Consider the following 25,183-nt stretch of genomic DNA (forward strand, 5'->3'; position numbering starts at 1 on the left):
TTGATTTATAGCACACAAGAGGAAAACCTGTTTGAGCAGTGAAGCACATGATTAGGACTTTATTGCAAAATTAGCACGAAAATAACTCCCAACACTTTATTTTAAACCCACAGATGTTTAATTTACAATTATATCACATGACATTAGAGAAAAGCAGCCAATCCTCACATTTAAGGATCCAGTGTATCTTTTGCCATTTTTGTTTGATAACTATTGACCAATTATCAAAACTGTGCCTTATCAATCAATTGACTAGTAGCTTGCAGCTAAATCCAAAAATACGTTGTTAATACGGACTATAGTGTAGTTGTAAACCGATATAAAAGATATTTCAAGTGTTTATTAATGTATTTTTCAACAATTAAAACTTGGCATCTACAAGCGGACTATGAACAGATAACGGTGGAATAAACAATATTTCTTCGTCCACCAGAGAGCAGAGAGATGTTTTTTATTGATGTAAAATGTCCCAGAGTATGTATACGGTTCACATAAAAAAAAAAAAAAGTGTGTTATAGGTTTGTGTTATAATTATCGATCGATATAATTATCTGATTTAATAAACTGTCAAATATCTGTGTTGGCTGAGCTCTAGTTGTTTTATAAACCAATTATTAAATGTTTATATACGGCTTCTGAATGCTTAATAGTGGGATTAAAATAAAGGGTTGCCAAATTAAAATTTAACACCCAAATATGCGACCCCTAATAGTCTTTCATGCTGAGCCGCTCCATCTATCGTATGTGTTGCTACAGTATTTTCTGCGTTCCTCAGCTACTGCGTGGTTGTGTGAACTGTAGTTGCACTGAATCTTGCCACACGTGCGCGCACACATATGCACATATTCACACACACACACACACACACATACACACACACACACACACACACACACACAAACAGTGGTCCAGCACTCAGCAGGCTGACCGAGCGCAAAAACAGGATCAAATCAAGAGCAGGTATGACTGTGAGGCACAGATGAGCGGGAGCAGTGGGATTAAATGATTCATGAATCCAAAACCAAAACTCACCAACAAACACAAAAAAGCAGGAGGAGCCAAGTTTAGTTTAAGACTGCCGTGTTTTGTGAAACACTTCCGACTCCTTCTTATATCCGCTCACGTGAAACCAGTAAGCGTGAAGGACGGGGGACGGACAAAAGAAACCAGCGTATGGAGGTGTGGGTTATGATGTCATACTTTATGTGATGGTAGGGCCTCATAGGTCGTTTCGGGGACAGGTGCTACATCCTCCATATGGCACACACACCACAAAGCTGTTGTAGAGCTCTGACGGGGACGAGCAGCAAAACAAGCTTAGGCCGGGACATGTAGAAGCAGCCGGGGCCCCAAAAACACACGGACTCTTTAGATCAGTGAGGACCCGGGGTCAGTTTTAGCCTCTTTTGAGGACAAACATGGGCAACCAAAATTTGTTAAAACTAATGTATACAAACAAAAGAAGAGACTAGGTGGAGAAAGGAAAAGAAGGAACAGTGTCTGTCTCTGTATAACTGCACATTTTTCATCGAGGTGGAATAAGGTGAACACAAAAATACTAGTGGCTCTTCCTCCTCTCTGTCTTTTCCTCAAATGTTCCAATAATGTGTGAGGATTCTTAGTCCACTGTGGGGTGTGAGGGGGGGGGGGGAACTAAACAAAACAAAAAGTAAACATCATCAGCAGTTCTGACGAGACCTTCATTTTAACCTCCATGGTAAGCGTGGGTTGAGGGCGGCGAGAAGAGTCGGGTGGAGAGGGGTCGCGTGTGTGGTCGGTGCGAGAGGGGGGGGGGGAGGAGGAGGAGGAGGGGGTGGAGCATCGTCCCCTCTCACAGCCGCTTCTGGGCGATGAGCGAGCCCACCACCACGCCGGTCACCAGCGTCACCCCCGCCAGCAGCCACTTCTTGAAGCTCTCCTGAGACCTCCTGCTCTCCGCCGCCGCGTCCTGCCCGAAGATCTCGGCGAAGCGCTCCTGGAAGACGAGAAAAATAAAACAAAAAGATTTAAAAAAAAAAAAAAAAAAAAAAAAAATGGGTTAACACAAGAGTATTCATACCTGAAAACAAGCTAACTTCCCAAAACTCCCCATTCAAAAACACAATCAAATGAATTAAAAAGTCCACAGGCAGGTGCAGAGGGTCAGGTAGAGTCCCTTCTGTAAAGGTCTCCAGGCCTCAAACCAGCAGAGGGCTGCTGAGCCGCCCACAGCCGGGTATCCGTATGACTGTCAGAAACCCACACGCTCACATGTGGAACTTTCCGTCCACTGCAGCAAAAACACAGGTGAGGAAAAAGCCCCAAAAGTCACCTGCACCGACGCTGTGCACAGTCACAACGAGATCTCCTGGTTCAGACGTTAGCACCCGTTGACACGGATACTTCCCCCCTCCCTCCCCTTCACATTGTTGCGGCTGACGTTCTTTCCCACCGTCTTCCTCGGATTTGCAGAGCCACACATTGCAGCCGCCCACTGAAATCATTTCCTGGAAATGAGCAGGAGAGTGCACGCAGCTTTGGCATCCGGCCACAGGGAGGTGCCAGTCAGACTAAGAAAAAAAGAAACCAACTCATGCACAAAACCGGATCAGGGCTGGACCCGACCCACTGAGTCACCGCTGATGATGCCCATTCTGTCCACACCTCAAATAGTCAGTAAACATAGTTCGTGGAACAAATGTGGAAATGACTAAATCAGATCTCTGAGTCTTGGGGGGGGGGGGGCTATTACTGGAAGAAAGTAGCGAGAAATAGAGAGTGAAATGACTGAGTAATCAGTGAATCACTGAAAGAATGCAGGAGGGGGATGGGTGGGGGGGGGGCGGGACTCCGATTCGACTAATCCTGAGATTGGATAACTCCTCACCCTGACTGAACCACATGGATGGTGACTGAGGAAAAAGAAAAAGAGACCATCATCAACCAGCTCTGAATTCACTACAGCAACTGGTACAATGCAGGGCACAGCCTCCATTTTTAATCCAGCGTAGCTAGAAATATGAATGCGTGAATGTGCATAATACGTAATAATCTTTAAAAACATATCCAGGCAGCAGCAAAAGAAGAGGAGACAAGTCCAGCAGAAATGCCAAACTGTCTCTCTGGTTACAGCTTCTCAAATGTGAAGAGTCTCTGCTCGTCTTTGCAGCACGAAGAGTTAACGGGGTAACTTCCGGCTTGAACTGATGGTTGAACTTTAAAGATGCCCCCTGACATTTCCTGACAAACCGAGCTATTAATCTGGAAAAGAATCTGCTTTATCGATACTGAGAAATATATTCAAAAGAGAATGCTTGTGAAATAGTTATAAATACATCGGAATTCAGTGCTCACGGTTCAGAGGATATTCACATCATCTCCAATATGATATGACGGCGATGCTACAAAGCTTCACCCTGAGGATCACGACTGGAATTTGGAATCAACCAAATATCATTTTCATTGTGGATTAAGCAGATTATTTTCCAGATAAATAACTCAGTTAATACTGTTCTGATGACCCGTCAGTGGCCTTAAGAAGTCACGAATTCCGCAAATTCCAACTCGCAAAAATGTAACAAATGCATTGGGGGGGGGGGGGGTCGACAGCCACAAATTGGAGTTGTTTCACAGAAAGAGTGAGATGGGCGTAGGAGCTGCAGAGGAGCGAGGAGGCGTGGGTGGCGCGTCATTCCAGAAGTTTTAAGTCACCAGGATTTTTGTTTCACAACAAACTTTGGAGTCTGGTTTCTTTACACGCCCAAGCTTCTCTTGCTGCTTCCTGGTGGTGACATCATCATCACCGCTGGACCTAAGCTAAACCTCAGTTCTCAGGAAACTCGCCAACAATGAGAGTAAATAGTTATGTGTGAAACACATTCAGGGGGCTGAGCAGGGTTTTATTTGATTATTCATTTAAACCTTATCGTGTCTGTTGGAATATGATGCCGAGGTGAGATTCCGAGGAAAGGAATCTTTGGCTTTTGCGGTTAATATTTCTAAGAATATGCAGGGTGTGAATGTGCTGGTGGAAGATAAGGGGAGATATGGTACCGTGGTTGACTCACTTCCGAGACTCGCTACAGCCTTAACCAGAAACATGTCAGCTCAATATGTGTCATCACCACAGTAATATATATATATGTGTCAGTTTATAACGGAGGTGATCTTCCTGAGTATCATAAAGTATCATAAACTTGCCAAATAATAATTTATTTCATGCAATAATCCAGTATCCAGTGGGGGAAAAAAAAAAACACATAATCCCTGCACAGTCTTATTTTTGTTAGTTTTGTTGCCTAAAGCTGTCCCTGCTCTTTGGATCTGAAGGGTACTTCTTGGGCTCTAAGGGGGGCAAACTGCTCTCACAGTAGCTCCATTCATTCATGGTTTAGCTCTAAATAAACACACAAACACACACACACACACACACACACACACACCTACAGTAAAATGTATACTGTAGAGACTCAGTGAGCAAACATTCTGGAGAAGCTTTTACACTTGTGCGTTCGGTCAATATACCCAGTCAATGAGTAGGATCTGAGGAATGTGTAAATATGCAACAGGTTAGGAAGTTTCACAGGAGGGCTCACTCTAGGAGAGAATTTCACCTTCAACACACCTCATTCCTCTAACCCAGTGTGCAGAAAGGGCCTTGTTAATAACTGTGAGGAATCTCTCTTTGCTGCCAGTCGGGAGTCACCGGCCAAGAAAAGTAAATATTTGTCCTCAAACATCACCTTGACTTTCGACGGGCCTTGATACAGCACATAAACATTTCCAAAAAAGATAAACCGTGCTTCCTGCTAGACGTAAAACCCCGAATGAACTATAGATATTATTTATGACGCACATGGCAACACAGTTGACACCGAGTGTGATGTTCCGTTTTATTGTGAGTCAATCCTGGATACACGGTCCTGCAGCTCGAAATACTCACTGGAGCACTAAATGTGTATTAATCTGAAACTGAAAATAGCGCCCAACAAAATCACACTTCACTCCCGTTTGATTAATGTTTGCTAATAACAACAGTGCCTAGCTGTTCTGGAAAATTACTGGCCATTTTTTTGGGGAATATAAAATGTTGTTATTGGCGGCCAGTTTTTAAAGCGTCTTTAGCGGGACTAAAGTACCCATGTTATTCATGACATCAGACAGCAAAATGGACGGAGACCACATTACCGCCTAACAAGAGGCTGGATTAAAATATGCACAGGAGCAAAGTAGCTCTTAAGCACCACAATGACTAAGATGCATTAAAGTAAAAAAAAACGTGGAATCAGCCACACAGGGGATCGATAAATAGCACTACGGTAAATAATGACATAACGTGATAACACAGTGCGGTACATGATGAAATATGAGCTAATGTTTATCTGCGGCTTTTTTTTTTTTATCTTGAATAAAAGGGCCAGTCTGACTTTTGACCTATCCCTTTCTGTTAGATCTTGCCGGACAAGCCGGAGGAATGTGGGTGTAGAGAACAGACCAGAGCACCTTGTGATGATGACTAAAGAGACATGTCAAGACATGTTGTCATTGAGATCATTTTAGTGATGGAGAAAGTTTACTCACATATGTCATATTGGGTGTGATGGGGTAAAGCAGACAGACAAAGGTCCTATGCAGTTCAGAGCTCCTTTTTCTGTCTGATGTTAATATTCTAATTATTAAATAAAAATTGGTATAGCAGCTTTATTGATCAATAATTGACTGTTCTCTTTAAGGTTGTTTGGGACTAATTTCACACTTTTGGTGCTCTAGTGATGGGCGTCTGTTTTATTTCTTTCCCAGCATTACCAGTCAGCTCACTGTGCACATGTCAAGGCAGCGCTGTCGGTCTGATACGCTCAATCTCCCCTAGTCCCACCCGGCAGGTAAACCCAGTCTTTATCTTCTCCCTTTCACACGGTCACGCCTTTAGTTCTGTATCCCCGCTCGCTCCCAGAGGAAATCAGGTGCTAGGCAGCGGCCTGCAGAGCCCTTTCACGCCTCGTCTCGGCTTTTTTTTGGGGGGGGTTTTCTTTTTTGCTTCGTCTAACTTTCTCTTTCTTCGTTAGCCGCTGAGAAAAGGATGAGAGAAGGATTAGCTCATGAAAGCAAAAGGTTTGATATAAGAGAGAAAGGGAGAGAGATACAAGGGGGGGGCACAGGGAAGGAGATCCTGCAGTCGGTTGCCACGGCTACTGGAAAACTGCTGATTAGTGTGTGTGTGTGTGTGTGTGTGTGTGTGTGTGTGTGTGTGTGTGTGTGTGTGTGTGTGTGTGTGTGTGTGTGTGTGTGTGTGTGTGTGTGTGTGTCTGGGCTGGGCTTGCAGGTCCATCTCCGTGGCTGATATATGGCCCGATGCTACATGTGGAGAAAAGGAGCATTTTAACGATCATTAGCAGCCGCTTCCTATTCATCAGCTCAGACTTGTCGGTTGCTCTGGTGTTGCACCATAACAAGCTGCAACACTCAAATCCCCTGATGGTGCAAGCCCCCCTGACCACGACACACACACACACACGCACACACACGCACACACACACGCACAGACACACCAGATGTCGATTAATACATCACATCCTGTTCCTTTTCAGGCAAAAATGGGGTTGGAGATCAATTGATATTCAATAGTTTTGAGAAAAAGCACATTGCGTTCAATTTAGCAATAGTATGTGCAATCAGGATAACGGGCTGAATGATTATAGAGTAACAGCTTGCGTGACCAGATACAGAAACATCTGTTCATCTCCTTGAGTGTTTGAGAAAACACAAATGACCAAAAGTTGACACACTCCACAAACAAACAATTCACAGTGATTGGTAGTATTTATACCTTTTAAACAACTGGCCCGTTGACAGATTTAGTCAACAGCTGTTTTGATAATTGATGAATTTACATCATTTATCAAGTAAAAATGCCAAATATATGCTTGTTCCAGATACTTCAATACAAGGTTGGTTTTTTTTTACACATTATTGGAGAAGTTTTGATTTATCGACCTAGATCTGTTCCTATTGGACCCAGATCCAAAGGGGTAGGGTAATGTTATGAGAGTTTCTGATGCGTCTGTGTGATGTATAGCCTAATAGACGTGGACTACCTCATTGTGAGGTTATTGTGATAATTGTGTCGAGCATCGTTATGTGTAATAAAAATATACTTAAAGAAAAAGACCAGTATCACTTGTGATTGGCATTTCACACTACTTTCTACAACTACTACTATTTATTGCAAAGAATAACAGTTGTAGCTCTCCTATATTTAGTCATTGGTTGAGCTCTGATGTTCAGCTGTGTGATCACGTTTATTTTAAACTGCGATAGTCCTTCGGTCTCTGCGTGCAACATCTGACCCAGACAGCTCGCTTTCAACATACAAGGGAAACGTTCTAGAAAAGCCGCAGAGCACATGACGTTCAGGCCACGCTGGCCACAAGCGGCGTCAGGAAACTGTACAACGGACTAGGACACGGTGTCTGTGACGTAACTGTGCCGGCTCTAGAAAGGAAGCTGAAGCTCCCATTCACATGCAGAGAACATTCCTGAGGGTTCTCAGTGTTGCTAACCCGGAAACTTCTCCACAGTGACAGAAAGCGTACAAAGGTTCGTCCCCTTGCACTCTCACTGCTTTCTGTGTGTGTGTGTGTGTGTGTGTGTGTGTGTGTGTGTGTGTGTGTGTGTGTGTGTGTGTGCGCAACACTCCCTTTGAATAGCTATGACTTGACAAAAACAATGTAGATCAACCAGTCCCATTTAAAGATAATTCCTTATACTTATGTTAACAAGAGCTTATCGGTTTCACTGTGTGAGCAAGTGCATGAATGAGCAGAATGTGATGAGTCACCATAAAGGCCACATCCACACAGACAGTCATGAATGGCCAAGGAATGTAAGAAAAGGGTGAGTTTTCATTGTCCAACTAGCAGCGACTACAAATATCTTAAAGAGTACTGTAGAAAAAAAAAACTATTTCAAAGCCTAAAGTTGTTTAACTAAACACAGTATTATAGAAAGGCTTTCTAAAGAATCCCAAAAGTGATATGGCAAATGTCTAAACACATGAGGTTAGGTATCAATCGAAAGCAGGAGAACAGTTCAGAAGTTTACAAGAAGCCAGTGACGCAAAGCTTGAAGATCCCTGAGGAGTCACATGAAGAAGAAGGAGAGGGAGAAGGAGAAGGAGAAGAAGAAGAAGAACAAGAAGAAGAACAAGAAGAAGAACAAGAAGAAGAACAAGAACAAGAACAAGAACAAGAAGAAGAACAAGAAGAAGAACAAGGAGAAGAAGAAGGCTTTTAATAAACTGAAAAATTTCCAGAGAGTTGCAACATTCGGTATGTGTACACGCAAACACTGCATGGTCTGTTTTTGTTTATTAAGTAAAGCCAAAGTTGTGTCCGTGTGACTGATGTTTACAGCAACACGCGGAGGGTGACGCGATGTTCCGGCTGCTGAAACAAGATGATGTCATGTGAGACGCGTCCATCTGTGAAGTTCCAAGTACACTGAGTGAATGTGATGTGCATGCTGTAAACTCTGCCTTACATCCAGAAAATAACTGTCCACGAGCTGATCATGAGATCACAGTGACTCGGCAAGATCAAACGAAGCGGCAGATAAGCTGCCTGAGGACACACAGGCACGCTGTCATAAACAGCAATTGTCAAGCTGAAGGACGTACTATATTTTAGGAAATAAATTCAACACTTACAACCGCATCAATGGTCTCTCTGGAGGATAAATGTTGTATTCGGACTTGGTGCTTTGGCACTTTAAATTCAGCTCAGCTGCATCCTGTCTGCTTTCATTATATTTGAGATATCTCTAGAACTTGATTGGGGCCCACCTGCGTCAAATTAATTGGACGTGATTTAGAAAGACACATACTTGGGTATATAATGTTCCCAAAATTGACAAAGAAATTCAGGGCATATATATATATATCTGTGCAAAGGTAGAAAATCTTTTCTAAAGCATAGAATGTCCCCAGAAGCAAAGTCCAATATAGTAAAAAAGGAGGATGTTTGGACACCAGGACTACTCACAGAGCTGGACGAACAGGCCCAATATTTACTGTGACACTCACTAGCTAATTTATTCATGATATCATAATTAAAAGCGGTTTCAGAAGACTTTTAATTGTAATATTTCGGTGTTCATTTTGTTTCCCGTCTTCTTTATCGTTGCCATACAGCGCTATCAAAAATGTGGTTTGAATTTAGGACAGGCTCTCTTCTTTTAGCAAAGTACCCATCCTAAAATAGGTTAGGATTATTATTATTATTATTTCCTAAATGCAGTTAAGAAAAATGTTTCCTCGCTAAGTTACGAGCCCAGGTAGCCGATGTTTGGGGCTCCAGCAAAAAGATTTAATGGAAAAAACGTTGTGCACCAGAGGCCTCATTGCAGAAACATCACCAGTCTGAAACCCTCTCTCGTCTCAGATTAGGATGATGCAAATTTGAGGGCGTAGGTTTGAAGGTGTATATAACATCAGTAGGCTGGAGGCTGTAGTTGGTTGAGTTCAACATTTGACCTCGATAAACATACATTGCTGAGAACATAAAACCCTGAACATAAAAAAGGTCTTGATCATGTGTCATATTAAGAGCATATTAAACTGGATAACATTGGACATCCTCAGTTTAAATGCAGCACAACCTCATAACCCTCAACCTTATCAAGAGTGTCATCCCCAACACATGATTAGAATTCCTGTATTCATTATCCCCCATAGTGCGTCTATCTAGTGGCTGCATGCCAGTTTCAGTCTTTATATCACAAAATCGGAGTTCAGTTGGGGGGGAAAAAAAAGAAGTCAACAGAGTGAGTGATTGTTCCTCCTTAGTTATCAATGTCCTCATCATCTCCACGAGTTCCATCACTTCCTGCTCCTCCTCTGGGCCTTCTGACCCTTCATCATCGCTTACACAATTGCCGGGGCGTTTTTAGCAACAATGGAATTTGGGCCGGCCCGCCACTGATCCCATGTGACCAGGAAAGGTAGGAATTGCGGAAGAGCTAAGCCGAGGAAAAAAACCAACGGCACGGTTGCATCTTACAGCTCGAGCATTTAACTGAGACCCTTTAATGAGCAAGTAGGGCACAACTCCTTCAGCTAAATGACAAGAGCAGCGCTGGGTCATTCTAACGGCAATGTTGAGGCACAATGCAAGGAAAAAGGGAATTAGGTTTAATCAAAAAAGACAGACTGCAGGCTAACAGCCAGAAATATGACAAATGAGAGGGAAATATGTACATAATACATATACTTGCTGATGCCTGAAGAGGAGGGCATCCATTCAAATCGTGTCCCTTGAAACGTGCATGCTTCATATGGCATAAGTTCTTCTTCCACTGCATATGAGGGTATTTTATATGACAGCTTTGGTTTGTATAAACAGGGCTCTTTATGCACTGGACGTGGTTCCCCTCTACTTATTTTTACGACGCACTGCTAGGAAACTAGAAAAACATGACATTTTACACAAAAAGCTGACAGGCAGCAGCTCAAAAAAAAAAAAAAAAGGAACTTTACTGTCAGCTTTGAAACAAGCTCAGATAAAGCGGTGTAATATTAACTCGTCAACCTTTCCTCGCTCTTCTGCTGCACGAGGCCACATGGAAAACTGGATTCCGGCCAAAAAAAAGGTTCACCGCACTACAGCAACTTGCCATGGCAGGTTGTCGTCCATCAGTCATTCACGTACTTGGCTTGATCAATGCCCACCTCAAGCATGAGATCAATGCTGGCGTTGAGGGGGCGGTGAGAGGGGGGGGGGGGACGGGGGGCACTGAACTGGTTTGAAGAGTGATGAATCATTTCCAAGCAGAAAGGAAGCAAGTAAGAAATGAGGAAATTGAATCATTAAACCTCCCCTCGGTGGCCAAACTCTGTTGTCTGTGCCAGCATCGATGCGTCTCCATGGCTTCTTTTTGGACCGCGGAGATGTCTCTGTGCACGTGTGCACGTGTGCACGTGTGCACGTCGAGCCGGCGGTGAGGCCATGAATTAAAGAAGAGATTAATGAGTCAGGACACGGAGGATCAGACTCCAATCTGTTCCCTGCCCCGCTCTGGGGGCGGGCGGGCGGTCTCTCTCTCTCTCTCCACAGAGCCCCATTCTGTCAGCAGACACACACACACACACACACACACACACACACACACACACACACACACACACAGCGCTGAGGCACAGCGGGAAGGCCAAGGACTCAGGACTGCGTGTGCGTACCTCTAGCGGAGAGAGAGCACACACGTTTGGGAGAGCGTAAACATGGAGAGGGGGAGCGGAGAGAGGGCGCTGGAGCAAAGGGGACAGGGATTCTCTCCGACCGGGGGCGTCTTCCACGGTGTAACCCTCCACCCTGCAGGCCATCAACCCCACCCAGACCCCGAGACATGCCATCTGTCCCGGTGACGGAGACACAGAAATTAAGAGGAGGTAACAGTGAGACTGAGACAGACCAGGCAGGGAGTGCAAAGAGAAATGAGACGGAACTAGAACAAAAGCAGGAGGGTGACTGGGGGGGGGGGGCTGACGAAAATGACTGGAAACTGAAAAAAAAGGAAGAAGCCCGTGAGGAGTAAAGTGTGTGCAGAGGGGAGCAAGTGGTAGACAGTGACAGATTTCCTTGAAATCCACTTTTTTTCATAAAGTTTGACAACATGAAAGAAGCCGATTCCCCAGAATCACTTCAGCACCGATGAGTATCTGTGGGCCCGTTTTCTGTTCTCTCTTTCTATTATCTCCCCTCTGTTATTGCCGTGCCACTGAGGATATCTTTTTGACTTTATTGCTTTACCCCCTTGGCCATTTCCAAAAATAAATAAATAATAAAAAAAAAGTGATGAATATAACAATGATGGCAACGACGCCCTTTATCATCATTTAGTCCTCGCGCTCTACGAGGCCGGGCGCCACATTACCATGAAACACTCATCAACCCTCGCTATCCGCGCCTCGCTTCACGCACTTTAATACATGCCATGAGACCTCGCTAATCCCATGATATGCTTCATAATCTGATCACAGATATGAGCACAGAGAGACAAAGCGGAGAGGGGAGAGCAGCCGAGGAAGAGACGGGATGAAATGCAATCAGAGAGGAGAGAGGGATGCAGGCGGATGCTTGGGCTTTGCACTCGGCTGCGTGAAGACAGAAGATGGGGGAAGAAGAAGAAGAAGAAGAAAAAATAAATAAAATGAAAACAAATGCGTCGCAGGAGGGATGTGGGCTGGAGCAGAGAGGTAAAAAAAAAGAAATGAGGGGGCAAGCAGACAGGAGAGGGGAGAGGAAGATGGGAGAAGAGGGGGGGGAAATACTCGTGACCTGATTTCGACTCTAAGCCTCGGAGAGAAGTGGAGCAGCACGTAGGCAGCCGAACGCAGCGTCTCCGCTCGCCCGGCTGTTTCGGCTAAAACGACACCTAAGCTGTAGAAATGTGCAACAAACGCTAACTTGCAGCGTTAGCCGTTAACCCACATACGTGCATCCTCATCTAGCTGAGTCACTGGCCTCGTCTTCCTCCGTTCGCCTTCTTTGCCATCGCCTGCATCTAACGGGGAACTGCGGTGGTAGCCTGATGCTCATAGCAGTCTGGCAAACGCCCCCTTAACAGCTCCGACGCTCCACGCTCAGCGCTGGCAGCACATCTATTACACAGCTGGATGTCTATCCAGTATACATAAACAGCGTCTGGGTACAGAGCATACGGGCGCCTCGCTGCTGTGACACCAGTGTGTGTTTCGAAATGAGAGATGGGGGAGACAGAGAGACAGAGAGAGAGAGAGAGAGAGAGAGAGAGAGAGAGAGAGGGGGGTCTGGTGTAGTCTACATGCAGTTATAATATAGTAGTCGTTAGAGGCTGCATTGATGTCTAACTGCTGTGTGTGTGTGTGTGTGTGTTTGATGCTCCGGGGCTACAGGTCTGGTCTTTCACATGACCATGACCATGACCACCCACACCCACACACACACACAGGGGAGTTGTTGTCTAAAGGCCTGCTAGAATACAGATTACTTAGAAACAACTGATCTGATGAGTGGTTTTACATTTTCGGAGTCTCAGAATGCTTGGTTCAGGAGCTAAAAAATACACTTCCTCAATAACCACCACAATAAGGTGATTTTAACAAACATATGTCTACATCTGACATTTTGTTGTGTGTGCATTTGTTCTAATGTCCTATCTTAAATTGAGGATGATCCTGCAGGAATGGTACGGCCCAACTTTACCCCAAATCAGAGCACGTAGCCGCCTCCTCCAACCACTCAGGAATGGTTTGGCAAAGACCCTCTCCTTTAAGACAAACAAGAGTGTATACCTCTTTTCGTATTCACATAAACACATAAACACACACACACACACACACACGTTACACCTGAAAAACACACAACACGTCCCTGATGTTCTTGTCGTGGAGCTGGAGGCGACTGAATCATGCAATCTGTTTGCTGCCGTTGTCAGGCTGGGACTCTGACACACAACGTTGAGTCCAAACACGAGCGCGCACACACACACACACACACACACACACACAGATCATGAAATACTAATGCCTGAGCTTGAGCACATGCATACAAAAACACCGAGACACGTTCATGGCTGAGCGGCTGCATTCACATGAAACCATCCAGAGATCCGTCTGCATGGAACCGCCCCCCCCAGACAGAGCCGTTTATTGACGCCGCTGGAACACGCCATTGATCCAATGCAAAAAAGCTTTTTCGGGAGCATTTTCTATGCGTGTATGTGTGTGTGTGTGTGTGTGTGTGTGTGTGTGTGTGTGTGTGTGTGTGTGTGGATTCTATCTGTGTCACAATAGCGAGACAATGGAAATGATGCTTGAAGCGATGGCTTCATCTATAAAAACGGCGACACACCTGTCGGACACAACTAAAAAGCCAGTAAGGCAAATTCCTGTCTGTGTGTGTGTATGTGTGTGTGTATGTGTGTGTGTGTGTGTGTGTGGCCACAGGTTCTTTGTTTGAGGTAGTCACATGACCAGTCTGACTTGGCGCTGTTCCCTCCCCTCTGCAGCGCGCCACCATACAATAGAATCCTGAAATGTATGGGACAACGACAACAACAAGAACAATCCGCACCGCGTGATGACAAACAAACACGCGATCGGTTCACGGAAAACTTTGATTGATGAGCAAAAATCACTGTCCATAAAACAAAACCCAGAAAGACACACAAAAAAAAATAAAACACACACACACATCACTCCTAATTAGCCACATGTGAGCAGAAAGCAATAAAGGGAAGAGGAGGAGGAGAAGGAGGAGGAGGAGGATGGGACAGAGGGAGAGTCAAAGTAGGATGAAGGGAAAGATGAAGGGACGGGAGAGGCAGCTGCACAGGTGGGAGTCAAGTGGGGATCAAGTCCGTGGGAATCGATGGAGCCGACGATGTTTTTGATAAACAAACTGACACGGGAGAAAAAAAACACTGGAACAGGGGCACGGCGGGTTAACGGCGAGATTGACGAGGCGTGCTGCAGCATGTCTGCTCTGTAATATGTTTGGCCACCGAAATCTGTGAAGAGGGATGGAGAGATAGGTGGATGTAGAGAGGGAGGAGGGAAAGGGGAGGAAGGGCAGACAAGGGTGGAAATAAAGTAGCTCGGAAGATGATGAATAGAGGAGGGAGGAGGAGGGAGGGAGGAAGGAAGCAGGAGGAGGCAGGAGGAAAAATAAGGGACAGAAATCGATTGGTGGCAGTGGGAGGGGCGCACGTATGGAGGATGAAGGGTGGGGGGGGGGAGGCAGAGATAGATAGAGAGAGAGGGAGAGGGATGGAGGCGGGCCGGATAGGTCCCAAGGGTGAGATTTCTAGCTCCTCTCCGGTAGGGTAGTCTGACAGACGACTCTGTGGATCTAAGTGCCTATCCTATGTGCATGTTAATTACAGAGAGAGAGAGAGGGGGAGAGAGAGAGAGAGAGGAAGGGAGGGAATAAGTCTGTCAGGGAGAAAGGCACAAAGGAAACTCAGGTGTTTCCCTTGTCAAAACAAGTCAATGGCCTTACCCGCCACGGGTCTTTACTTACAGCCTCAGTGTCTAACCCGCTTTACAGAACAGCCAGCCTGCATACGTTCATAATCACACAGATTGATAAACATATTGTCCATCTTCGCTTTTGTCAACAACTCCCATGAAAAAAAAGGCTAAAACAAACAATATGCAAGTCCATCTCTCAATATTATCCAACTTACCCCTAATCACTACTCATGTGGATATCAGCCCCAAAAAAAGGCTCATCATCTTTGGGTTATGGACATATCGTTTCATTTATCTATTTATTATTTTTTTTTTTACCCCCCCCCCCCCCCAAAAAAGCCTCAGTAATTTACTTAAAAAGCTGGACACTGCAGTTTCTAGTAAATGTCACTTAAAAAGAAGTAAATTGTGAATTTGTTGGGGACTACTTTTAGCCGCGGATACATACACATTTGGTCCTCTGGTATTACCAGCAGCAGGACGGCGCATGGTGAGATTGAAAATAAACTGGGACAACAATGGAGCGCTATGGCACAGGTCGTTCAGATTGGTCTTTCGTTTAGGTTAAGTGACAATGAGAAAATATAGAATGTCTCCAGCCATTATGTTACACGTGATAGTGCTGAACCTGTTCTGTATACAGCCATAAGTGGCAGAGGTGGTAGAAAGATAGGCAAAGAAAAACAGACGGACTTTCACTGCATGAGGACATTATTCTTGTCGTTAACTTTTGCTTGACCTTACCGAGACCGTCGACAGCACAACTGGGATAATGGTCTCTTTTTTTCTGCCTCGTTTCTCTCCTGAAACCCCCCTCCCCCCAACCGCCCAAGCTCCAGCCAAGCTTCCCCAGACCGTGGCAGTGTGCTTCCACTAAATGAGTTTAGCCTTTATTAGTCTGTCAGAGAGAAGGAAAAAAAAAACAAAAAAACATTGTTTTCCCCCCCCAGTAGCAGGTGGAGATATTATTCATCTATAATTGGTAATAACCCCATACCCCCACCCTGAGGCGGCTCAATCTCCACTGAGTAATCACTGCCATCGCTCGCTCCGCTGGAAACAGCATTATTAGGTTGGTGGCACTGTCTCTACCTCTGCTGCCTGCCAAGGTTTATTATCTGACAATATATGGCTTTGCTCCTGTGCTTCTTTTAACACCACATGCTGTGGAGGGAGAGTCGGGCTGTTAGGCATATTCATCTCACATCCCCAACTACTGTCAAATATCTCAGCGGCCCCGGACAGCGGAGGCTCCGGAATGAGCTCCGGCGGGATCATTTAGGCGGAGGGCTTTATCTGTTTCTACCTGACAGCAATGTTTGCTCTGTTGTGCAAAACACCTTTCACTTTAGGCTGTAGCCTCGACTATTTCTCCAGGTTCAAAGGACTGCCTCAGGATTTCGATATGAGCTAGGGCTGGGTATTGGTGCCGGACCGAAAATAACCCAGTACCAAATGGTATTAAAAAGTCACAGATCTAAACAAAAGTTACTATTTGTATGGTTTTGCTATCAGATTAAAGTTCTCTATTGGTATCGGTAGCACATTAAGGGTACTGGTATTGGTGCTGGTATCGCCATTTTTGACATAACCAAGCTTTAGTGAAAATGCAGAATTGGGTTATTTAAACAAGTAATTAATGCTTTTTGTATAATGAAATATAAGAGATCATTAAATGTCCAGAGCCAAGGGTGACGTATTAATTATTGTTTCGATTAATCGTTTTGTCAGAAAACGTCAGAATATAATTTCCCACAGCCCCAGGAGACTCGGTCAGACGGCTTGTTAAATTGGACCAAAAACATACAACCCAAAGACATTGGGTGGACTTCATTAAAGCATGAAATCTTCACATTTGAGAAGCAAATAACGGAGAATGTTGGTCTTTATTGTTTTTGTCCATCTACTCATCAATGTTTTAAGTCATTGTCTGAGCTGTAGACAGAACTGTCTAGAGTACTATTGGATGGAAACCACCGCTTCCCTCATACAGTGTTGGTTTGGGAAAGCAATGCTGGTTTCCAGTCTATTCTAAAGTGTCAGATTATAGATCTTAGACAACCACAAATACAGATCTTTCCCCAATGTTTGGGAAGCCCCCATGAGCTCAACTCAAAAACACCTATCACTTTACCTCAACATTAGCTAGAAAAGATCGACTGACATCATCCATTTAGATCATATTTTCTACGTACCACCTACATAGAAAAAGTCATTTCCTTTTTATTTTCTCCATCACAATTCTTCCAGACAGAAAACCATTAAGATATTTGTGAAGCAACAATAAGACTGTGAGACAGAGTGATTTGAGCAACTGAAGTGAAAGTGACCTTGCAGCTGCTTAGAGCAGACTAATATTTCATCAGCTAGCACTCGGGGCACACCTGCCTCACAGCTATACTCAGGTTCCCACATCTGCCAACGGCTCTGCGCTTCATCCATGTGAGGAAGCGTCGGGGGAGGGAGGGAAGAAAAAAAAAAAAAAAAAAAAAAAGGGAAAAAATAAAAGACAGAGAGAAAGAAAAACAACAAAGTCTCGTGTGGGTTTTTTTTTTCTCAAGAGCGTAGGTTGACTTTGAACAGAGAAACCACAAAAAGAGAGAACGTTATGATATTGTGACAAAGAGGGAGAAAAGCAGCAGAGTGATGGGAAGACACGATAACGGTAAAACCACCTACTGAATTCTGTATTTGAGTTTGCCACTGCAGCTCGGGACTAACCCCTGAGGCAAAGTGTCAACTTATGAATCACTAACACGAGACACGCATTCAGACACTGCTCTCTCTCTCTCTCTCTCTGTCTCCAGCACCGGGCGATCAAAAAAAAAGGGAAAAAAGTGAATTATACAAAGCATGGAAGGAAAGGAAGTGGCATCATGTGCTCAGGAGGATGTTAACTAACCACAGGAGAAGTGAAACCGGACCAGACGATACTCTCGACACGCCGATCCATTCAGCATTTCGGAAAAAAAATCATTCACTTCTCCAAGTCAAAGTTACACTGACATCAGAGACACTAACCACGTGCCTAATGACTTGTTGCTGAGCAAACTGTCTACGATAAGATATGTGTTTTAAAAAGTGTGATGCGTGTGTGTGTGTGTTCCTGGATGATTTTAACCACATGAGATCATGGAGATCGTTACGCTGCGTTGACGACAGCGGTGGTAAAAAATATTTATGATGAGTGGTCGGGATGAGAAACGAGACATCAATATGTTGCATGGCTCTAGCCTTTACCATCACATATCGTATCCCGTCACCTGTTTCCAAAACGCCTCTCCTCTGTGTAATCTCCAGTCCAACTAGGTCTGCCACTGGGACTGCCCAATAGGGTTTTTGGTCTAGGTGTGCTGTTCAGCCACAGGGATGTCAGTTTCCATAGGATCGACCTTTGACCCGTTGTTGTGCATTGCTGCTGCAAATATAAACAGCCCCTCCCCTCGCCCCGCTTTCCTTCATGCCACGGAATGGCCGGCACAAAGGAAAAGAGCTGACCTTAACTGTACAGGAGGTTTGCGAGCGCACGTGCACGTACACTTACACGTGCACGTACACAAACATACAGTTGGAGCTTTCATCTGCATGCAGCTGCCATGGAGAAGAACATAAGATAAGAAAAAAAATCTGTACAAAAAATTGTACAGATAGTGGAGGAAGAGGAGAAAAACAACAAAGCACAGAGCCAATCAACTGACCAGAGTGAAACAAAGGGCTATCTGTAAAAGCCCCGGACTTCATCCCACCCTGTGATGAGAGAACTTCGATCCCCCGGCAGGCTGCAGAGAGCCACAAAGCCCTGATGGAGCCTGTTAAGCTCCCACTTCGATTCAGCTGATTGAGCTCTGTGCTGCTGATCAATTAGAGAACAGCTGACCCAGCTGCTGACCACACAAACATTTTGTTTTTAAGCACAGATAGGGTTTTTTTTTATACCATGAGTGTGCTGCATGTTATCTAAGTCTTTTATATCTAATCTGAACCCTTTTCTTCCTCCGCTGGTTCGAAGGGTCAACCCTGCTTCGGTGTCATGTCACAATATCTTGGACCCGATGCAGAATGTTGGCTTGTCTGGCCCATTTGCGCAAGATAAGTGTCAGCATGTAGGATGGAGTAAAGAATACTCTCTGGTTGTTCTTTTCTTTATAATGCTACGTCAGGCTAGTATATCAAGCAACTCATTAACCAATGAAAGAAGTAAACTCTGTTTTTTCAGGAGCGGATGATGGAAGTATCTAATGAGTGAGCCATCTTGCTTCCTTCAACATGACAACTAACAGCAGTCATCTTGTTATTCGCTAACTGCTAATAAGTAAAACAATTTGGATAGGGGCAAAGTAACAATTGACTTCTGTAAAGTAGATTTCTGACCCACTTCAGCCAGCATCACACCACATCATACCTCTGTGTGTGTGTGTGTGTGTGTGTGTTTGTGTGAGGGACTCACCCATCCTCCCTGGGTCTGGATCCAGGGCTGAATGTGGTTGTCCAGGTAGACCGTCATCCACTCGATGATCCTGCCCACCAGCGGACTCATCTCCTTCTCCACGCACTCCACGCACAGCGCCCCTCCGAAGGCGAAAAGGCCCACGATGCGGCCCCAGTTGACCCCGTCCCGGAACACCTCGTCCATCACGTTCTCGAAGCTTTGGTAAGCCGTGGCCGGCGTGATGTGCAGCTGGTTGTGCAGATCGCTGAAGGCCCGGGCGTATCGCAGCTCGAACTCGTTGGCCGAGTCCCGGAGGGCCTCCTTCACCGCGTCCAGGCTCGTCGTCGACGGCAACCTCTGCTGTTGCAGCGGGGACGCAGGCGGGGTCCCCGGACTCGTGCCATTGAAAGTCCCGTTGGCGTGTGTTGCTACCCGCTGCTCCTCACCCGACCCTGCCGCCCCCCCGTCAGTCCTGTTCGGAGGCTCTGTGAGTCCCATGTGGTTGAGAGGATAGTTCCTCTCGGAGAGTTTATAGTTGATGTAGAAGACCACCAGTTCTCTGTTTTGAGACATGTTGCGTTTAAAAGATGCTTTCTCTCTCTCTTTCTCTCTCTCTCTCTCTCTCGTGGCTCCGGTCCGTCTCTGCTGCTCTCTTGGTCGAGCCTCGCTGTGTTAAGAGTGAACACACGCTGAGCCAGGCTTTTCACCTGTTCAGACCACCATGGTCAGCTGATATCCAGAGGACACTTGGGGGGCGAAAACCAAAACCTACACAAGGCTGACAAATCAGCTCAAGTCCTGTAGAGAGACAACAATGAAAGGTCAAAGTCTGGATAGCCTATAAGCACACTGTATATGTGTGTGTGTGTGTGTGTGTGTGTGTGTGTGTGTGTGTGTGTGTGTGTGTGTGTGTGTGTGTGTGTGTGTGTGTGTGTGTGGATGGCTGTAGACTTTCAAATTAAATTTGGACAGGTAGGGTCAAAGTGCGTCTCTTTAATTGGGCTGTTACATATGGAACAGATGGCAATGATATTAATGAGACAATCATAGAGCCAATGTGTGTGTCTGAGAGAGGGTGAGAGAGAGAGAGAGAGAGAGAGAGAGAGAGAGAGAGAGAGAGAGAGAGAGAGAGAGAGAGGTGGGGTGTAGGTGAGGAGAGATCAGAGGAACAGTCCGGCCTGAGGGGTCTACTCGGACAGTCGCCACCTCCCAATCAGTGACCTCTGACCTTCAGACTGAGCTTTCAGGCACCTTGTTGGTCTCAGCTCCAGGCTCTCATCTGCATTCTGTCACACTCAAGCATTCCCTTAAATCTCCATACAAAGCTGACATTTTCACTGATCTATCCAGGATCCAACAGGCTATTATCTCATTATCAGTGTTGGAGGTCAGTCAGAACGCAATAACGCACATTTGGCCATGCTGGACTTACATCACTGCTTAAACTCTGGGATTAATACTGCTCTGTTTTAGTAGGAAATCACAGGTAATATTATAAATCATTATAAGATTGCTATCACCGTACAGTAGATGTTGGCTGCCACTGCTAGTCCACCAGACTACAAGTGTATAATGACCAAATACGTATCCAATAAAGATGAGCTACTTTGCATACAGTACCATTGAATCTACAGTGATCATAATGCAGTGAACTCTTAATGAACTCAAAAGTCGAAAACCCTTTTTGGAAACTTACAATATCTTGAGCAATTCTGTGTGTTTAGCATTGACGCATGAAGCTACAATAAGCCTTGTGTTCAGAGTGACATAGAGGAATGATAGCACTCTGGTATGAAGGGGTTAAATCTAGGTTGAACAAATGTTTGTTAAACACAGAATGTAAAATAAATGATAGTGAGTATATTAACTCACATATTGATTATCTAAATTAAATCGGTGTCAAACTACTACTGTTCAAATGTAAAAGCTATATAAAGCATGTAGTTGATGAAAAAAAGAAAAGTTCTAATGGTGAAAAAAAAAAGCTTAATATTCATATGTAAATACATTCATAGTAAAACCGTAAAACCAATTAACTGCTAAGTCTACTGACAGAAAATGTAATCGGCAACTCACAATGTTCTAAAAAAAGAGATTCATTTTTGTTAATAAATAACAATTATTGTTAGTTGCAGCCCTGATTCACATGTTGAAAAAGAAAAACACAATTAAAAAAAATTATTTACATACCAACTAGTTATTAAATGCAGTTTGGGTCTGTCAACAATATTCTCCCCTCTGTCTTCTTACACTGTCTATTATATTCTGGTGTAGAGTCCAGTGATAGAGTGATTAATTAATAGTCATTGCACTATTGCTACCTTTGGTTAATGATCACTATGAAGGAAACCACTATTTTCCTTAAAAACACATTTGTAAAACAGCCTTATATTGCTGCTGCGACGTATCGTAAAAATGTACTTCCAGCAAGATTTATGTCAATACCCTGCAGCCTGTAAATAGAGTTAAAGTGAGCCGCCATACCTGAAACAAAAGAACAATCTCAGAGCAACTGTGTGTATAGCCGATCCCTCATCTCCTGCTGTCACTGTTCCATTAACTGCTGCATATCTGCTCTGAAAAACATGTGGGAGGACTGTGACCTACTGATGATCCCAAATGTAAGGAACCTGACCTTTCCTATAACAATAAAGACATTTCGGCTGAAAAGTGGGTAGATCTAATAATAAGTGTATGAGGCGGAAGGAAAGGGAGCTCCATGCAAATAGTGCTGGTGACGTTACATAATGCATATACTCTACTCCTCCTCACAGCACAATGGGACCTGGGCAAACAAGCAAAGTGATCTAGTTTCACTGAGCCCCCCCCCAATCCAAAAAACACATTGTTACAAACACAAGTTAAAGAGTATTATTGTTTTGTTGTTGGCTTTATTCATATTTAAAGAAATGTAAGCAGAGCCAGCTCCAGCAGATAAAAGACTCAACCAGGCAGCAGTGTTTACAATGGCCACATGGTCCCCAGCTCCCAGCACGTGGCTCGGGTTTGAACAGCCCAGCACCGATGTAAACACCACACTGCTCCTCCAGGAACACCAGCGGGTCGCAAAGATTGTGTTGCACCTGAATGCAACATTCTGGGAGCGCAGACGCTCAAATATTAACTCGTGTGGAGCGAAGTGTTGATGTTTATGACGCTGGAATCTGGACTCTTAACTTACAGATAAACCAGCAGGGTGATGTGAACGACACTGGTGTGAGTCCATCTGTGTGTAGATACATATATATACATATATATATACACACACACATATATATATATATATGTGTGTGTTATCCCCACATTTAACACGAATTCACATTTTCCATTTTGATCGCAAATATAAAGACTTTACTATTATTATGTTTAAATGTAAATGTGAAGATTAACATGAGGGTCTTACCAGCAGCACTGGGTAAAACAGGGGTCACCCTCCTGGGGTCGTTCCCTGCCGTCTCACTCTGTGAAAATATCCCCAATATGTCTGTCTGTCTGTGCAAAAGCTGTCAAAATCCAAGAATGTGAGCCAGAGACTTTGTGTTCATGTTCGCTCGTCTCCTCCTCCGTCCCCGCCCTCTGCTCTCTGCATGCCCAGCCCACTATTACGTAATACGACGCCTTCAGAGATGACTGTGAGATTCACAATCATTGGGATTACACATGAAAACACCCTCTGTATGGTCATATAACCAGAAACTAATATATAAAGCCTCCTGTGATACACTGTGACAGAGACAGTGAGATAACAATGCTATACACCGATGTAAATACTGTTTCTGTCATGCTGTGTGCAGGGTTGGTGCATGTCTGTGTGTCACTCTTTGTTCACTCTGTGTGTGTGTGTGTGTGTGTGTGTGTGTGTGTGTGTGTGTGTGTGTGTGTGTGTGTGTGTGTGTGTGACAGAGCTTATTTTGTTTATTACATTAACTAAAACACATAAATGCCTTTTAGTTTAGACTGACTGCTTTATTCAGCACACATGTTCTTATTTCAGGTCCCAGGTTTACTCTCCTCAATAGGATTTCCAGACTAAACTTGAACGCAGCACAGGGCCATTCCCTTCTCCTGTCATAAACACAGACCTTTAAACACAACGACACCACCCTCTGTCCCTCTGTCCCTCTGTCCTCTCCCTCTGTTCCTCTGTCCCTCCTCTGTCCCTCTGTCCCTCTGTCCCTCCTCTGTCCTCTGTCCTCTGTCCCTCTGTTCCTCTGTCCCTCTGTCCCTCCTCTGTCCCTCCTCTGTCCTCTGTCTCCTCTGTCCTCTGTCCTCTGTCCCTCTGTCCTCTGTCCCTCTGTCCTCTGTCCCTCCTCTGTCCTCTGTCTCCTCTGTCCTCTGTCCTCTGTCCTCTGTCCCTCCTCTGTCCTCTTGTCCCTCTGTTCCTCCTCTGTCCCTCTGTTCCTCCTCTGTTCCTCTGTCCTCTGTCCCCTCTGTCCTCTGTCCTCTGTCCCTCCTCTGTCCTCTGTCCCTCTGTCCTCTGTCCCCTCTGTCCTCTGTCCTCTGTCCTCTGTCCCTCTGTCCCTCTGTCCTCTGTCCCTCTGTTCCTCTGTCCTCTGTCCTCTGTCCCTCTGTCCTCTGTCCTCTGTCCTCTGTCCTCTGTCCCTCCTCTGTCCTCTGTCCCAGCTCTGGATGCAAGTCAGTACAGCAGACATCATTACAAAACTCATTATTGAGACACACACACACACACACACACACACTCACACTCACACATCACACACACACACACACACAGAGACACACACACACACACACACACACACACACACACACACACACACACACACACACACACACACACACACACACACACACACACACACACACACACACACACACACACACACACACACGCAGCGTTAATCACGTCGGGCAGCATCTCATCCAGGCTGCTATCAGGAAACACAATGATGATACATTCTCACAAACATGTCGCCCTGCTTCCTCTCCGGAGCTGATCCACAGAGGAGGAGGAGGAGGACCTCTCCCTCTCTCTCTCTCTCTCTCTCTCTCTCTCTCACAAAAACGACCACAATCATGTGTTATATTCGAGTGTCTTACTTGTAGGGCGGTCTCCATAAAATCATGTCTGGTGGCTCACAATCCCGACCCCGGCAGGAGTAATCCAGTCCGTCATTGCTAGCCCGTCTGGCTAAAACGCCGACGGAGATCTCCTAGCCAGCCACTGGCTGCCACAGATCCGCCCACCGCTACGCTCTCTACGTAACGTTACGCTACGCTCTCTACGTAACGTTACGCTACGCTCTCTACGTAACGTTCACCGCTACGCTCTCTACGTAACATCCACCGCTACGCTCTCTACGTAACGTCCACCGCTAGCGTTTTAGATGCTAAAAGTGAGCTTAAAGTGAGCAGTGTTTCGTGATTTATGTAGGAAGTTAAGTGCTACTGTCACATTCCTCATTGTTTTCCTATCTAGGATAATATTATTTGATATTTTGTTCCCTTAACAGGGCTCCACGTAGCAGATGTTAGGCAGCTTTACTTGCTGAAACAAAGGATGTGAGAGGTCTCCATGGTAACCTTTGTTACCCCCAGACCCGTAGCGCTTCAGGCCCAGTTTAAGCACAGCGCCACCTAGTGGACAGAAGTATGCGGACACACTGGGAATCCCCCTTTTTCCAATAAAAAAATAACAAGGAACCAAATAAATGCAAAATTGATGAATTGAAATATAAAAAAGGAAGTGCTTTTCTGTCTGTAAATATATTTCAGTTATTGTTGATTTTCTACTGTTTTGTATTGCTTAT

The 25,183-nt window shown here is 45.0% G+C and overlaps 1 protein-coding gene across 2 annotated transcripts; it reads right to left on the bottom strand.

The window, feature by feature from the left end:
* Positions 1-1,792: 1,792 nt before the first annotated feature.
* bcl2l1 (BCL2 like 1) lies at positions 1,793-24,578 on the bottom strand. 2 transcript variants are annotated; one of them, XM_054609982.1, is made up of 3 exons: positions 24,474-24,578; positions 19,431-20,210; positions 1,793-1,975 (listed from the first exon to the last, which is right to left on the bottom strand). In XM_054609982.1, exons 2-3 carry the CDS (start codon positions 19,983-19,985, stop codon positions 1,832-1,834), a joined length of 699 nt encoding a protein of 232 aa, XP_054465957.1. In that variant the 5' UTR covers positions 19,986-20,210; positions 24,474-24,578; the 3' UTR covers positions 1,793-1,831. The 2 variants fall into 2 exon arrangements, with proteins under 2 accessions (XP_054465957.1, XP_054465958.1); XM_054609983.1 differs by lacking the exon at positions 24,474-24,578 and adding an exon at positions 22,816-22,919.
* Between the last annotated feature and the right edge of the window lie 605 nt (positions 24,579-25,183).

This window comes from Anoplopoma fimbria, chromosome 12 (genome assembly GCF_027596085.1).
Source record: "Anoplopoma fimbria isolate UVic2021 breed Golden Eagle Sablefish chromosome 12, Afim_UVic_2022, whole genome shotgun sequence".
NCBI classification, from domain to species: domain Eukaryota; kingdom Metazoa; phylum Chordata; class Actinopteri; order Perciformes; family Anoplopomatidae; genus Anoplopoma; species Anoplopoma fimbria.

Excerpts from the sequence above, each read along its gene's own strand:
- bcl2l1 (XM_054609982.1), bottom strand. The coding sequence starts at position 19,985 with ATGTCTCAAAACAGAGAACTGGTGGTCTTCTACATCAACTATAAACTC. Across the intron at positions 1,976-19,430 it reads TCCAGACCCAGGGAGGATGG|GAGCGCTTCGCCGAGATCTT; the intron begins GTGAGTCCCTCA and ends CTCGTCTTCCAG.